General features: G+C 43.5%; 1 protein-coding gene and 1 non-coding gene across 4 annotated transcripts in view; one reads left to right on the forward strand and one right to left on the reverse strand.

Annotated features, from left to right (window-relative positions):
* The window catches only part of LOC123511323 (synaptotagmin 1-like), a 68,809-nt gene that overhangs the window by 12,767 nt on the left and 38,542 nt on the right, over positions 1-17,500 (forward strand). For 2 of the 3 annotated variants that reach the window (XM_045267103.1, XM_045267105.1), the window contains exon 5: positions 8,107-8,283. In XM_045267103.1, coding sequence (XP_045123038.1) covers positions 8,107-8,283 — 177 coding nt within the window. The remainder of the gene's footprint in view (positions 1-8,106; positions 8,284-17,500) is intronic. The other variant, XM_045267104.1, reaches the window with a different exon arrangement.
* On the reverse strand, positions 4,880-5,069 carry LOC123511710. The gene has a single exon (XR_006676934.1). It is a non-coding gene; the product is annotated as a U2 spliceosomal RNA (small nuclear RNA).

Below are 17,500 nucleotides of genomic sequence, written 5' to 3' on the forward strand. Positions count from 1 at the left end.
CTGAATCCCATGCACTTTATATATCTGCCCAGAATCATGCCAAGTATTTTATCCAATTTGCCAAACACTCCCTCATGAATAGAAAATGTCAAAATCTTTCATACTCCAACTCCCCCGACACTTCTAGCATCTGGCCAAAAACATCTTCAATAACTTTACTTCTTCATCTTTCTCTCCTCTAATTTATCCTGATGGCACCACTGCCATCGCTTCTATCTAAAGCTGAACTCATCTCTCAGTTTTTTTGCTAACAACTCCATCTTGGATGATTTTGGGCTTGTCTCTCTTTCTCCTCCCTGTGACTATTTCATGCCTTCAATTAAGATTCCTCTTAATCATGTTTTCTATTCCCTCGCTGGCCTAATCCCTCAGAAGGCTTATGGACCTGATGGGGTCCCTCCTGTTGTTCTCAAAAACTGTGCTTCCGTGCTTACTCTTTCAATATGTCTATCGATTTCTATCTTTCCTTCGTGCTGGAAGTTTTCCTACATTGAGCCTGTTCCTAAAAAGGGTGACCGTTCTAATCCCTCAAAGTACCTCCCTATAGCTTTAATCCACTGCTTGTCTAAAGTCTATGTATCTATCCTGAATAGGAAGATTCTCAAATATTTATCATATCTCAATCTTCTGTCTGATTGCCAGTATGGCTCTACTGGTGATCTTCTGGCTTTCCTTACTGTGTCTTGGTCATCCTCTTTTAGAGATTTCTGTGAAACTTTTGCTGTAGAGTTAGACATATCAAAAGCTTTTGATAGATTATGGCACAAAGTTTTTACTTAAAAAGTGCCCTTTAACGGTCTCTATCCTTTTCTCTGCAACTTCATCTCATGTTTCCTATCCAAACGTTTTATTGCAGCCGTGGTAGATGTCTATTGTTTTTCTTCTAAATCTATTAATAATGGTGTTCCTTAGGGTTCTCTCTTTCTATTATTCATTAATGATATTAACCAAACGTCTTACCCTATCCACTCCTACGCTGATGATACCACCCTACATCTCTCCACGTCCTTTCAGAGACGACCAACCCTTCAGGAAGTTAATAGTTCATGTAGGAACGCCACAGAATGACTGAATTCTGATCTTTCTAAGATTTCTGATTGGGGCCGAGAAAACTTAGTAGTATTCAATACCCCAAAAACTCAATTCCTCCATCTATCAACTCGATACAACCTTCCAGACAAATATCCCCTCTTCTTCAATGACATTCAACTGTCTCCCTCTTCCACACCGAATATTCTCGGTCTGTCCTTTACTCATAATATTAACTGGAAACTTCACATCTCATGTCTTGCTAAAACAGCTTCTATGAAGTTAGGCGTTCTGAGGTGTCTCAGCCAGTTTTTTTCGTCCCTCCAACTGCTAACTCTGTACAAGGGCTGTCTTCGCATGTTTGGGGGATTCCATTCACACAATTTTATTAGATAGGGTGGAATCAAAACCTTTTCGTCTCATCAACTCCCTTCCTCTGACCTACTGTCTTCAGCCTCTTTGTCACCACTGAAATGTTGCATCTCTTACTATCTTTTATCGCTCTTTTCATGCTGAATTGCTTTACTGATTTTACTAACTGCATGCCTCACTTCCTCCTGCGGCCTCGCTGCATAAAGCTTTCTTCTTCCTCTCATTCCTATTCTGTCCAACTCTCTGGTAAACTCTGGAATTCCCTGCCTGCTTCTCTATTTCTGTCTTCGTACAACTTGACTTCTTTTAAATAAGAAGGAAGTTTCAAGACATTTATCCCATACATTTGGCTAATTCTGTATTAATCTTTAAGGAAACTAGCATTCCAAGTGGGTCTTATTTTTTCTAATCTTATGTTGCCCTTGGCTAACCTCCCCTCTATTATATATATATATATATATATATATATATATATATATATATATATATATATATATATATATATATATATATATATATATATATATATATATATATATATATATATATATATATATATATATATATATATATATATATATATATATATATATATATATATATATATATATATATATATATATATATATATATATATATATATATATATATATATATATATATATATATATATATATATATATATATATATATATATATATATATATATATATATATATATATATATATATATATATATATATATATATATATATATATATATATATATATATATATATATATATATATATATATATATATATATATATATATATATATATATATATATATATATATATATATATATATATATATATATATGCAGGCAATAATTTAGTTAATCAATGACTTTGAGTCGAAGCCAGATGGTGGAAAACTCGGAAGATTCAAGAACTTGGGCACGAGAGCAAGTCAAGTCGTTTTGCACATAGACGCAACATCCAGCTTTGGAAAGAAAAATTAGGAAAAGAAAGCAGGAAGGAACAGAAAAGAGGCTACTGTCAGTTGCCTCAGACACCTGTGCTCATAATTAAAATAGTAATGTGGAGATAGAAAGAAAATCAACCACTTCAAACATAAGGTAGATACAATAAAACAATATGATGAAATGAAAATTTTCGCAGTACATAACTACGTACAAAAAGGTATACGTATGTGAATCTGTTATAAGGAATGAAAAAATTACAAAAGGACGTGAATGCCTGATATAGAAAGTAAGAATTTAGTTTTTATGTTAACTTAAAAAAGGTATATAGAATGATATAACAATAAAACACACACACACACACACACACACACACACACACACACACACACACACACACACACACACACACACACACACACACACACACACACACACACACACATATCACAACGCAACGGAAGAACAAAGCCAATACGGTAAGACGCAGTCCCACCATTAACAAAGCTCTTTTTTTCTTTCTTATTTTCATGCCACATCAGGTAACTTGCAACGGAGTGTGGTGCCGTCGCGAGCGGCCTAGCATGAATCAGAGGATGGCTGACCCCTGCTCCAGAGAACCAGGTTACTGCTCATAGATAGAGCAATAAAAAAAGACACACTATAAGGCAGCCTGCAGCACCTTCAGTTCCCGAGGTGACTCAGGCTACCTCGTGACGTCTGCCTTTGTTTACTGCCTCTCTTGACGTGACCTGGTTCCATCTGGGGTGGGTGGTAACCGACGTTCTTCTAGCCCACCCCAGCCAGCTAGCGGGACAGCCACTAGCCGGCCCAAACGCACTAGCATGACACGATATAATATACTTAACCTCACGCATTTTGAGCGCCTCTTGTTTATACCTGATAGCTGGCTAGAGCACATCGAGTATCAATATTATGGCTGGCTACCCAGTGCCGCGGCAGGAGAGGTGTAGCTTGTGTGTGTGTGTGTGTGTGTGTGTGTGTGTGTGTGTGTGTTTTCCTTAATGTTTCCACTGTGTGTATCACACGCTCGCGCGACCGTATGTGTGTGTGTGTGTGTGTGTGTGTGTGTGTGTGTGTTTGTGTGATTTGGAATATTTACAATGTGTGCATATTTCATGTCAATTCTTTTCAGAGAGAGAGAGAGAGTGGGAGGAGGGAGTGAGGGAGGGAGGAGGAGGAGAGAGCTAATAGAATAGAATACAATTGAATAGGAGAGAGAGAGAGAGAGAGAGAGAGAGAGAGAGAGAGAGAGAGAGAGAGAGAGAGAGAGAGAGAGAAGGTGGGAGGAGGGAGTGAGGGAGGGAGGGAAGGAGGAAGACAGCTAATAGAATAGAATACAATTGAATAGGAGAGAGAGAGAGAGAGAGAGAGAGAGAGAGAGAGAGAGAGAGAGAGAGAGAGAGAGAGAGAGAGAGAGAGAGAGAGAGAGAGAGAGAGAGAGAGAGAGAGAGAGAGAGAGAGAGAGAGAGAGAGAGAGAGAGAGAGAGAGAGAGAGAGAGAGAGAGAGAGAGAGAGAGAGCCGGAATGTTATCTTGCTTTCGACCGCTGTTGCACTAAACCTTTGCACGTTGCCCCTGTTAGAATGCTCAAGACAGTATCGCCTTCATGTGGTCTGCTTGCTACATTTGAAATAGACGCGTAGATACAGTGGCAAATTTATTTATTGCATGTAATCAACTAGCGTGTGTGTATATATATATATATATATATATATATATATATATATATATATATATATATATATATATATATATATATATATATATATATATATATATATATATATATATATTGAATTCCCATTCTATTTATCTCAATATTTTTACCTTTCATCTATTTATATTCTTGTCTTTTTTCATGCTATGTGTGTGTGTGTGTGTGTGTGTGTGTGTGTGTGTGTGTGTGTGTGTGTGTGTGTGTGTGTGTGTGTGTTTGTGTGTGTGTGTGTGTGTGTTTCACTGCAAGGCGAAAATACAGAAACAGAGAGTCACTGACTTTTACAGAAAGAAGATGAATTATTAAAAATACTAGTTAACTACTATAGTAGAGATGTGGAGAAAATAGGGATGAGAAGAAGAAGAAAGTACTTTCCTGGTTGTGTGAGGAGGATAAGCATGCAGTTAGCAAGATCAGCAGAGTAGTTAGCATGAAAATAGCGATAGAAGACAGCAAAAGATGAAAAAATGCGGCGTTGAAATGAGGCTGAAGATAGCTAGAGGAGAGGAGTTGACAGGAGAATGGATGACAGGATAGAACTCTGAGCAACACTACTTTTAATAGACTTAGGAGAAGAACAGTGATTGTACACAACAGCAATAAAACGATGACAAACTAAACTTAAGATGAAGTCACAGAGAGGAGGATGTCGCCTGTAGGCCGGTTGTGTGGAAATTAAAGCTTTAGGCCACGTTTTATCAGTAGCTTGTGACATGCCTAAAGTAACAACAAAAGCTTCATCAAAATTTCTAAAGGAGTATTTTTAACAAAAATAATTGGTATCCCTGTAGTACTGCAATACCGGTCCGATGAGCAGGAAAGGTAAAGCAAGTCCATAACACTTCGCCATAGTAAAAAAAAAAAAAAGAAAAAGAAAAATTAGATTAATATCGTAGATCTTACATGAGGATCGTATAAGAACAGATATTACATTTTGATCTTAGCTAAAAGGCCAAGACTCAGTAAGGAAAGACATGTCACCAGAAGAACGACCTTGACGGAAGCCATACTGACGAAAAGATGGAAGAATTTTCCTGCTGAGGATGGATTAAAATATTTTAGGCGGGCAAAAAATTTAAACCATAGGGATGGTAGCTTGAGAAATTAGAATGGTCATTCTTTTTAGGAAACCGTTGAATGTAAGAAAACTTCCAGCAAGACGGAAAGGTAAGTGTTGGTAAACATAGTTGAAAGATTTTGACTAGGCAAGGTGACAAGCACAATTATGGAGAGCAATAGGAGGCACCCATTCAAGTCCATAAGCCTTCCGAAGGTTTAGACCAGCGAAGACATGGAAAAGATCACTGCGAAATATTTTAATTGGTAGCATGAGGCAGTTAGAGCGTAGAGGAGAGGAAAGAACAAGCCCAGAGTCATCCAAAGTAGATTTTTTATGAAAGGTCTGATAGAAGAGCTCAACATTAGAAATAGATGAGGTGCCATCAGGTTGAAATAAAGCAGGGAAAAAAAAAGTTATTGGAGATGTTTTTTGACTAGGTGCCCGAGGTCATGATGGAAGTTAGATCTCAAAATATTTTGTCATTTTCTATTATGAAAAAAGTTTTTGGCTTGTTGATGAACAGACTTGGTATGATTCCTAGCAGAAATATATAGCACATGAGATTCAGATGATGGGAGGCTCAAGTACCTTTTATGGGCCACCTCTCGATTATGTATAGGTCGACATCAGGTCATGTTAACTAAAATTTTAGAAGGTTTAAACCGAGAGAAAGAGTGAAGAATGCACACTTCCATGCCAGATTCCATCACCTGTGTTATGTGCTCAATCTCTCTCTCTCTCTCTCTCTCTCTCTCTCTCTCTCTCTCTCTCTCTCTCTCTCTCTCTCTCTCTCTCTCTCTCTCTCTCTCTCTCTCTCTCTCTCTCTCTCTCTCTCTCTCTCTATCTATATATATATATATATATATATATATATATATATATATATATATATATATATATATATATATATATATATATATATATATATATATATATATATATATATATATATATATATATATATATATATATATATATATATATATATATATATATATATATATATATATATATATATATATATATATATATATATATATATATATATATATATATATATATATATATATATATATATATATATATATATATATATATATATATATATATATATATATATATATATATATATATATATATATATATATATATATATATATATATATATATATATATATATATATATATATATATATATATATATATATATATATATATATATATATATATATATATATATATATATATATATATATATATATATATATATATATATATATATATATATATATATATATATATATATATATATATATATATATATATATATATATATATATATATATATATATATATATATATATATATATATATATATATATATATATATATATATATATATATATATATATATATATATATATATATATATATATATATATATATATATATATATATATATATATATATATATATATATATATATATATATATATATATATATATATATATATATATATATATATATATATATATATATATATATATATATATATATATATATATATATATATATATATATATATATATATATATATATATATATATATATATATATATATATATGGAGGCGGTGGCATAGTGGATAAGGTGGTGAGCGTGGGATCGGGCAGACGTCCACGCGTAGGTTCGAATCCCACCACGTACAGCCTTAAAACACTTTGCCATTTGTCGAGTGGTTTAAAGTTACCTACGTATCACCATGATACCCAAGTTCTAGGTGATTACACTCAAGATGAGCTTGGGCGGTGATATGGGCCATAAATAAAATTGACTGCGCCATTAGTGGGCGGAAGCTGAACAGCGCTTCCCATAAACTCTTCAAGTGTGCCTACAGGCGCTATAGGCCTTACCGTAAAAAGAAAAAAAAAAATATATATATATATATATATATATATATATATATATTGATCTATCGATCTGTATAGCCTATGAATATATGTATGTGTGTATGATTGTATATATGAATATATGTACTATGCATGTATGTACGTATGTATGAATGTTTATTTCTTCGTTTGTACTCGTAGTATGCAAGCATGGTGTATATTTTCTTCATTTATAAGTGTCTACGTATGTCTGCCTATCTATCTATATATCTATCTGTCTGTCTGCTTATCTATATTCGCATTTACTTTAAGCATTGTATTTATTTATACTTATCTATCTAGATTTACTAATTGGCTGCTGCATCATCACACTACAAGATTTTTCACTAATTACGCAAATATATTTGCAACTTTAGTTAAGACCATTCATAACAGCTGCAAAGTTTAATATTCTATTGATATTTTTTTGGATGCAGTCTCACTTGATGCTTTAGAACAAAGGAAATATATTGCATACAGTGACTCATATTAATGCTGTGTGATCCAGTTCGTTAAAGCTCCTACATTGATGCACTTTTTTCCCATATCTCTTGTTTGGGTTATTTTGTCGTTATTGAGTTAATTTCTTTGACGTTCTTCTCTTCTTTCCGGACTGCCTCATTTTCTTTGACCATCCTGGTTGAGTGGTTCTTTCACCAGCTTTTCTCCTTGGCTCTCCATCACAACTAAATTCACTATCCTTCACTTTTTCGCCTTAATGACTGTTATGTTGTTCTCGTCCTACGTGTATAGCCATGTTACCTTTAATCATGATTCAATGGCTCCGTCTTAGTTTTCATCCTAACATATCAGCTTAGTTTTCCCAACAATCATACTCTTCGTTTCCAGTTAGACTGAAAGATTTTATTTATTTTTCTATTACTACAGATTAATCTTCTACTTTTGTCTCATATTTTGAACCTTTCCTTCCTCCCATCATGATGCTCCCAAACCACTGTGACCGGCCTGAGAGCAACAACATCTCTCTAACCTGAATCTGCTCACTCCCCCAGCAGATCCCCTATGCCGACATCATGAGCAAGACCCTTGTGTTCGGCATTTACGACTTCGATAGGTTCTCCAAGCATGACCAGATCGGCGAGGTAAAGATCCCTCTGTGCCAAGTGGACCTGGCCCAAACAATCGAGGAGTGGCGCGATCTAGTGTCCGTTGAAGGCGATGGTGGACAGGTGAGCTCTGGCACCATTCTTGACCCCCAAGACAACCCAAGAACATAACACATTGATTAACACTTTAAAAAGCCTTCACAAATCAGATTTACATTAACTAAAATTCCTAAAATGCACATACAAATACCACAAGGATGAAAATACCTAAAAATCACATACGATTTGACAACTCTGTCTTGGTGTTCTTGGCTGTGCCATGATAATCATGACGTAATCAACCGCTTCTCAGACACAATTTTGTCATTATGGTCATGAATTTCGTTATTGTCCCTGACATTCTCGACTTTTCTGTGAAGTTTTCTCCTAGTACTGTAGTCCAGGATTCCATCTCTGTCCCGGGATACGAACAGCCAAAGGTATTTTGACGGTAATTCATTTCATACTATATCTCTATGATTCATGCTTTATTCAATTTCTAAAATATGTATGATTTTACATGTAATTGAATACTTACGACGACTGAGACAATTTGTGCTTTTCTCAATGAAAAAAAAAAGTATTACTTGCATCCGGAGTCAATTATTGATAGGCTTATGTATAACTGGTTCTGTCAGTGAGTGGGTGTGGGTTAAACACTGTGTGCTGGGAAGCAAATGAGAGAGTGATCAGCTACAGGTCCCTTTACATGCACGTCCCGGTTAGACACAAATTGCCTTATTTTCAGGCTCCTTACATACATAGATTTTCTATAACCATAAGTCCCTGTTATCTACACAATACTTGCAGGAACAAGTCTCTTAAGTACCAAACACTCATCATTTACATTTCATGTTCAGCAACAAGTCTCCATTCGGTAAAAGGTCCACTTAACTACAGGTTTCCTTTGACTTTAGGACCTCTTTAACTACAAGTTCTTTAGCTAACTAAAGTTCTTTTTCTCACCTTTTATATTTCAGATCTTTCTTCAAAGATCTGTTAACACAGGTTCTTTTAGATACTTGTTCTTCTCATTTCCATTGTTTTTCAGTCTTTTTTCCTTGACAGGTCATAAGTCAAACCATAGGCCACGAATTACATCTATTGATAGGATTGCAACAAACATTGGTTCTCAGGTATAAGTTCCTAACAATAATGCTTCAGGAGGTTTAGCAGAGATTTTCCTAATCTGTGGATTTCTTCACTCCTCATGAACTAGCTCTCCTCAGCTACAGGATCCTTTCAGTTAATTTCCTTAAGTTCCAAGTCATCACTGTAAGTAGGTTCTTTTGAGGCAGATTCCTTTCAGATGTAGGTTTCCACTTGTATAGCTTCCTTTAACAAGTACTCTTCACGAATAGACACAGAGCCCCTTTATCCACTACTACAGGTCTCTTTCATCTACATATCCTTTACAGGAACAGGTCATATACAAAATTCCTAAGACATCCTACAGTACTCCTTGTCCTTAATTCCTCATCTCTTCACCTGTAGCTCCCAGCAGCTCCCCATTTTCGGGGCTAAACTGCGGCAGTTTCCCTTTACCAGCTTCTTTCCCACATAACACCCCACACCCCTTGTCAACATCTGATACTGTCTAGTGCAGCTGCCCCAGTCCCCCACGCCGGCTCTACCAGTCCCGTACAGCACCCAGCCCCTGGTGTGCCCCCGTGGTTGCCTAGGGGCGTAGGCGGGCGGGTCTGGCTGAGAGGCACCGTAGTCACATCACAGCCCTGTTGTGTGTATCAGCTGTCGGTGTGGGTAATTAATGTGTTACATTGCCTGTGGGCCCCGCGCCCCCACGCACATACGTAGTAGGTGTGGAGCGTGTGGTGGGGTTAGCGTGGGGCCACAGTATTGCTGCTCGTATAAAGCATCACAAGCCTGCCAAACTGCCCCGCTTCCCAGCCTTACCTATCCTAATCAGTAGGCAGCCTTCAGCTCTAAGGGTTGGGAGGCGGAACAGGTGTATGGATGAGGGAGAAGTGGGAAGAACAAGTGGAAGCTCAATTGATGGCTTTGTGCTATCCACTGCTTTCTTCCTCACTCCTGGTTTGCCCCTTTTCCCACACCAGGCCTCAATTCTGTGAACACAAACATCAGTTACAGCTACATCAACAGCCACACCTATTACCACCACCACCATCACCACCACCGCTGCCTACTACCTACTACTACTAACTAACTCAGCGCTACTACTACTACTACTACTACTACTACTACTACTACTACTACTACTACTACCACTATTACTACTACTACTACTACTACTACTACTACTACTACTACTACTACTACTACTGCTACTATTATTACTACTATTACTACTACTACTACTACTACTACTAGTAGCACCACCACCACCACTATTACTACTACCACTCCCGTTATTTTTACTATTTTTTTTTCTTGTGTCGTAACTCTCAGTAGGAGTGAGTGGCGGGGGTGGCTCAGTCAGCATCCCTCTGTTGGTTGTGTTAGCTTCCCGAGTGGTAGCACCGCCGTCACCCCAGCCACCACACTGCTAACCTGCCCACACTACTGACTAGACCCTTGGTCTCATGACCTGACACTCACACCCATGATCATAAGATCATTGCAAGTTGGTGACTTAAACAGATTACTTCATTATTAACAGACTGAATTCTCCCTATAGCGGACAGCCATTCTGCAAATGCCAACTAGGTTATAACTGGTCCATTAGGTCAGCAGCACTATCGTGACAAAAAAAATATTCATGAAAAACGACACATGATGACTTTTGTCATCAGAGCGGTATCCCTTTTAAATACTATGGATTTCCAAGAAATATAGTCGAGTTCCTGAATACTGCTCTTCAGATCAATACGGTTTGATGTGGTCGTCATGCTTCTATCATATTTATTCATTATTTTTTTACGGATGACTCATGAGTGATGCGACCACCATACGACGGACTAGATTACATGTTGACGTAACAGACCTACTGTGACCCAAACTTGAGTTGAACGTCCAGCGCCTCGAGCAGGTCGTGGTAGGCGTGGCGGCGGGCGGCCCCGGGTCCCAGACTACCACCCATCACTCGGCCGGCCGATGGGGCGGGTCAGGGGCTGCGCCGCTCGTGATGGTTGGTAGGCTGGCTTCGCGCTCTAGGTAGGTGTCCTTTTCTTCCTTCTCTCCCACTCAGCATGACCGATCCCCTCTCCCGCCCCCTGAGTGGGCCTGTCCGGCTGGTTGAATCCCGCCCCATGGCCGGGGGTCTCACAAACGGGGACGGCTGAGGGTCCAGTCAGGTTTCAGCGTCACTCTCCTGCCTGATACTCATTTTGCTGGTGTTCTCGTGCCTGCTGATGCCTGCTTGTGGTGGCTGCATGACGCACGTTGGTCCATGTACTATCCCTCACTATTATCTGGCCTGATGTTGCTGCCGGTCCTTTCCGGCGGCAGCACTCACGGCCTCCACGCCCACGCCCACAGTGACCATTCGCCACTGTGGTGGCATGGGCGTGGATCAGAGTCGTGTGACGCTGCTCTAGGGCCGCTCTGACCTTTCCCGCTGTGACCACCTGGCCTCACCCACTACTTGCCTTTCATGTGTCATCACGTCCTTGCTTTATCACGCCCGTCACCTTTCCTATTCCTTTCCTTTCCTCAACTTGACTTCCATATCCAATCCCCCCTACTAAATGGTCGTGGTACTGCCACAGCTGTAAATATGATAAATCCATCACAACACCACCACCACCTTCATATATATCCCACCAGTTCCGCTGAGCTCAGCGGCCGGGCGGCGGCGTCTATCTAATTTCTTTCGGGGCATCGATATCCTCACTTCATAGATTACATCTTGAGCCCCAAAAGATTCTTCCGCCTACCCGGCCTGGACTCCCCCACCTCTCCTCGGAGCAAATCCCCTCATCGCAGTTCTCTCAAGTGGATATTACATGGACATTCAGCCACTGTTACAATACCAAAAAGATTTCTTCCTGCATGAAATGAGTCGTGATTCAGGGTGCTATTTTATTTTTTTTCATAACAATCTCTCTCTCTCTCTCTCTCTCTCTCTCTCTCTCTCTCTCTCTCTCTCTCTCTCTCTCTCTCTCTCTCTCTCTCTCTCTCTCTCTCTCCTGAGTGTAACGAAAAGAGTAAGGAGGCAACCATGACAGGGAGACTATAACATGAACTGTAGCAATATTAACTGAAAAAAGAAATAAGAGAAAAAAAGAATCACCAGACTGAAAAAAAAGGAAAAAGAGAAAAAGAAAAAAAATGTTTTATCATCAAACTATGACAACGTAGTTCGTTAGCGTCACTATAATACACAGCATAGTAAACGCCATGACTATGCACATAATGTGTACCTACCAACACACACACACACACACACACACACACACACACACATTTTTTTCCTTATTGTTCTTATTATTGTCACTAATGTTAGTATTAGTATCGTTATGGTCATATGAATAAAAAGAAAAATTTTGTCAAACACTTTAGCTAATTTTATATTGCAAATTTGTTCTAGTGTATACATCATATTAGAATAAAATTATGACTGTCGGAAAGCTTCGGATTAGCAGTTTCTGCCATTTTCAGTAACTGCTTGTTTTTTTCTCAAATGTATTTTCACTTTAATGGGGAATAAAACTTTACTTACTTACTTTACTTACACACACACACACACACACACACACACACACACACACACACACACACACACACACACACACACACATTGCCATATGGTAGTGATCGCAATTGCGTTATTTTAAAAATCCCATGCATTAAGTTTCGACATGAAACCATCAAAATAGGACTCCGATACTTATCTTCCAAGAATTCTCTTTCAATCGTATTTTTCATAAAAAAAAAAAAAAAAAATAGAAAAAGAAGAGTCGAGGATAAAATTCACATTTTCTCCGAATAAAGTTATATTCTATCAGTAGAGAAGATGGTTTGGTATCATACTTAATATGGTTGAGACCTTCATATAACTGTTACTCTTGTATATGGAGGAAAATTATCTTCGAGTCAGATGTTTAGGTGTGTTAGAATGGACGGATGTTATGATACGAGTAATAACATGCATTTTGAAATATGTGTATTCTCATGAAGACTATTTTCGAAGGCCAAAGGATGATTAAAAGGACTTTCTTGAGTAATATCTAAACAAGATGCAAAATCATTGTTAAACTACCACACTAATCAGGAAAAACTTCTTCAATTTTCATTACACTCTGTTATATATGACTGAAACAAGGTACCGTTTGAGAATGCAAAGGTAGATTTTATTCATTCATTAATATTACCAGCTGTGTGGATTAGAGTATGGTTTTCTAGTGTTCATATGCTCGATACAAAGTTTTACTCCACTGTTCAAAATACAGAGTCCGAAGCTGTATAAGCAACCAAAAGCTAGTGACGGAGTTTCATACTAGTGAGAAAAGTTCACTGTTGCTACTGCTACTGCTAATTCTTTTGCTATTGATGTTGGTATTATAAAATTGATATGTGATGGTCAAAACTCCCTTTATTATCGCCTCACTACTGTTTTTGTTACTACTTAAAATATTTGTTTAGAACTACTAATACCATTACTACTACTACTGCTATTACTGCTGTTGCAGCACCTGCTATTATAACACCTACACCAATAACTAAAAATACAACTACAACAACAAGTACAATTACTATAACTGGTACTGCTGCTGCAGCTGCTATTGCTGCTGCTGCTGCTGCTGCTGCTGCTGCTGCTGCTGCTGCTGCTGCTGCTGCTGTTGTTTGCAACAGCTGCTGCGTGCTGCTGCTGCTGCTGCTGCTGCTGCTGCTGCTGCTGCTGCTGCTGCTGCTGCTGCTGCTGCTGCTGCTGCTGTTGCTGCTGCTGCTGCTGCTGCTGCTGCTGCTGCTGCTGCTGCTGCTGCTGCTGCTGCTGCTGCTGCTGCTGCTGCTGCTGCTGCTGCTGCTGCTGCTGCTGCTGCTGCTGCTGCTGCTGCTGCTGCTGCTGCTGCTGCTGCTGCTGCTGGGCTGCTGCTGCTGCTGCTGCTGCTGCTGCTGCTGCTGCTGCTGCTGCTGCTGCTGCTGCTGCTGCTGCTGCTGCTGCTGCTGCTGCTGCTGCTGCTGCTGCTGCTGCTGCTGCTGCTGCTGCTGCTGCTGCTGCTGCTGCTGCTGCTGCTGCTGCTGCTGCTGCTGCTGCTGCTGCTGCTGCTGCTGCTGCTGCTGCTGCTGCTGCTGCTGCTGCTGCTGCTGCTGCTGCTGCTGCTGCTGCTGCTGCTGTTGCTGCTGCTGCTGCTGCTGCTGCTGCTGCTGCTGCTGCTGCTGCTGCTGCTGCTGCTGCTGCTGCTGCTGCTGCTGCTGCTGCTGCTGCTGCTGCTGCTGCTGCTGCTGCTGCTGCTGCTGCTGCTGCTGTTATCTGCACTGCTGCTGCTGCTGCTGCTGCTGCTGCTGCTGCTGCTGCTGCTGCTGCTGCTGCTGCTGCTGCTGCTGCTGCTGCTGCTGCTGCTGCTGCTGCTGCTGCTGCTGCTGCTGCTGCTGCTGCTGCTGCTGCTGCTGCTGCTGCTGCTGCTGCTGCTGCTGCTGCTGCTGCTGCTGCTGCTGCTGCTGCTGCTGCTGCTGCTGCTGCTGCTGCTGCTGCTGCTGCTGCTGCTGCTGCTGCTGCTGCTGCTGCTGCTGCTGCTGCTGCTGCTGCTGCTGCTGCTGCTGCTGCTGCTGCTGCTGCTGCTGCTGCTGCTGCTGCTGCTGCTGCTGCTGCTGCTGCTGCTGCTGCTGCTGCTGCTGCTGCTGCTGCTGCTGCTGCTGCTGCTGCTGCTGCTGCTGCTGCTGCTGCTGCTGCTGCTGCTGCTGCTGCTGCTGCTGCTGCTGCTGCTGCTGCTGCTGCTGCTGCTGCTGCTGCTGCTGCTGCTGCTGCTGCTGCTGCTGCTGCTGCTGCTGCTGCTGCTGCTGCTGCTGCTGCTGCTGCTGCTGCTGCTGCTGCTGCTGCTGCTGCTGCTGCTGCTGCTGCTGCTGCTGCTGCTGCTGCTGCTGCTGCTGCTGCTGCTGCTGCTGCTGCTGCTGCTGCTGCTGCTGCTGCTGCTGCTGCTGCTGCTGCTGCTGCTGCTGCTGCTGCTGCTGCTGCTGCTGCTGCTGCTGCTGCTGCTGCTGCTGCTGCTGCTGCTGCTGCTGCTGCTGCTGCTGCTGCTGCTGCTGCTGCTGCTGCTGCTGCTGCTGCTGCTGCTGCTGCTATTGCTGCTGCTGCTGCTGCTGCTGCTGCTGCTGCTGCTGCTGCTGCTGCTGCTGCTGCTGCTGCTGCTGCTGCTGCTGCTGCTGCTGCTGCTGCTGCTGCTGCTGCTGCTGCTGCTGCTGCTGCTGCTGCTGCTGCTGCTGCTGCTGCTGCTGCTGCTGCTGCTGCTGCTGCTGCTGCTGCTGCTGCTGCTGCTGCTGCTGCTGCTGCTGCTGCTGCTGCTGCTGCTGCTGCTGCTGCTGCTGCTGCTGCTGCTGCTGCTGCTGCTGCTGCTGCTGCTGCTGCTGCTGCTGCTGCTGCTGCTGCTGCTGCTGCTGCTGCTGCTGCTGCTGCTGCTGCTGCTGCTGCTGCTGCTGCTGCTGCTGCTGCTGCTGCTGCTGCTGCTGCTGCTGCTGCTGCTGCTGCTGCTGCTGCTGCTGCTGCTGCTGCTGCTGCTGCTGCTGCTGCTGCTGCTGCTGCTGCTGCTGCTGCTGCTGCTGCTGCTGCTGCTGCTGCTGCTGCTGCTGCTGCTGCTGCTGCTGCTGCTGCTGCTGCTGCTGCTGCTGCTGCTGCTGCTGCTGCTGCTGCTGCTGCTGCTGCTGCTGCTGCTGCTGCTGCTGCTGCTGCTGCTGCTGCTGCTGCTGCTGCTGCTGCTGCTGCTGCTGCTGCTGCTGCTGCTGCTGCTGCTGCTGCTGCTGCTGCTGCTGCTGCTGCTGCTGCTGCTGCTGCTGCTGCTGCTGCTGCTGCTGCTGCTGCTGCTGCTGCTGCTGCTGCTGCTGCTGCTGCTGCTGCTGCTGCTGCTGCTGCTGCTGCTGCTGCTGCTGCTGCTGCTGCTGCTGCTGCTGCTGCTGCTGCTGCTGCTGCTGCTGCTGCTGCTGCTGCTGCTGCTGTGCTGCTGCTGCTGCTGCTGCTGCTGCTGCTGCTGCTGCTGCTGCTGCTGCTGCTGCTGCTGCTGCTGCTGCTGCTGCTGCTGCTGCTGCTGCTGCTGCTGCTGCTGCTGCTGCTGCTGCTGCTGCTGCTGCTGCTGCTGCTCCTGCTGCTGCTGCTGCTGCTGCTGCTGCTGCTGCTGCTGCTGCTGCTGCTGCTGCTGCTGCTGCTGCTGCTGCTGCTGCTGCTGCTGCTGCTGCTGCTGCTGCTGCTGCTGCTGCTGCTGCTGCTGCTGCTGCTGCTGCTGCTGCTGCTGCTGCTGCTGCTGCTGCTGCTGCTGCTGCTGCTGCTGCTGCTGCTGCTGCTGCTGCTGCTGCTGCTGCTGCTGCTGCTGCTGCTGCTGCTGCTGCTGCTGCTGCTGCTGCTGCTGCTGCTGCTGCTGCTGCTGCTGCTGCTGCTGCTGCTGCTGCTGCTGCTGCTGCTGCTGCTGCTGCTGCTGCTGCTGCTGCTGCTGCTGCTGCTGCTGCTGCTGCTGCTGCTGCTGCTGCTGCTGCTGCTGCTGCTGCTGCTGCTGCTGCTGCTGCTGCTGCTGCTGCTGCTGCTGCTGCTGCTGCTGCTGCTGCTGCTGCTGCTGCTGCTGCTGCTGCTGCTGCTGCTGCTGCTGCTGCTGCTGCTGCTGCTGCTGCTGCTGCTGCTGCTGCTGCTGCTGCTGCTGCTGCTGCTGCTGCTGCTGCTGCTGCTGCTGCTGCTGCTGCTGCTGCTGCTGCTGCTGCTGCTGCTGCTGCTGCTGCTGCTGCTGCTGCTGCTGCTGCTGCTGCTGCTGCTGCTGCTGCTGCTGCTGCTGCTGCTGCTGCTGCTGCTGCTGCTGCTGCTGCTGCTGCTGCTGCTGCTGCTGCTGCTGCTGCTGCTGCTGCTGCTGCTGCTGCTGCTGCTGCTGCTGCTGCTGCTGCTGCTGCTGCTGCTGCTGCTGCTGCTGCTGCTGCTGCTGCTGCTGCTGCTGCTGCTGCTGCTGCTGCTGCTGCTGCTGCTGCTGCTGCTGCTGCTGCTGCTGCTGCTGCTGCTGCTGCTGCTGCTGCTGCTGCTGCTGCTGCTGCTGCTGCTGCTGCTGCTGCTGCTGCTGCTGCTGCTGCTGCTGCTGCTGCTGCTGCTGCTGCTGCTGCTGCTGCTGCTGCTGCTGCTGCTGCTGCTGCTGCTGCTGCTGCTGCTGCTGCTGCTGCTGCTGCTGCTGCTGCTGCTGCTGCTGCTGCTGCTGCTGCT

The sequence above is a fragment of the Portunus trituberculatus genome, chromosome 31 (assembly GCF_017591435.1).
Source record: "Portunus trituberculatus isolate SZX2019 chromosome 31, ASM1759143v1, whole genome shotgun sequence".
NCBI classification, from domain to species: Eukaryota; Metazoa; Arthropoda; class Malacostraca; order Decapoda; family Portunidae; genus Portunus; species Portunus trituberculatus.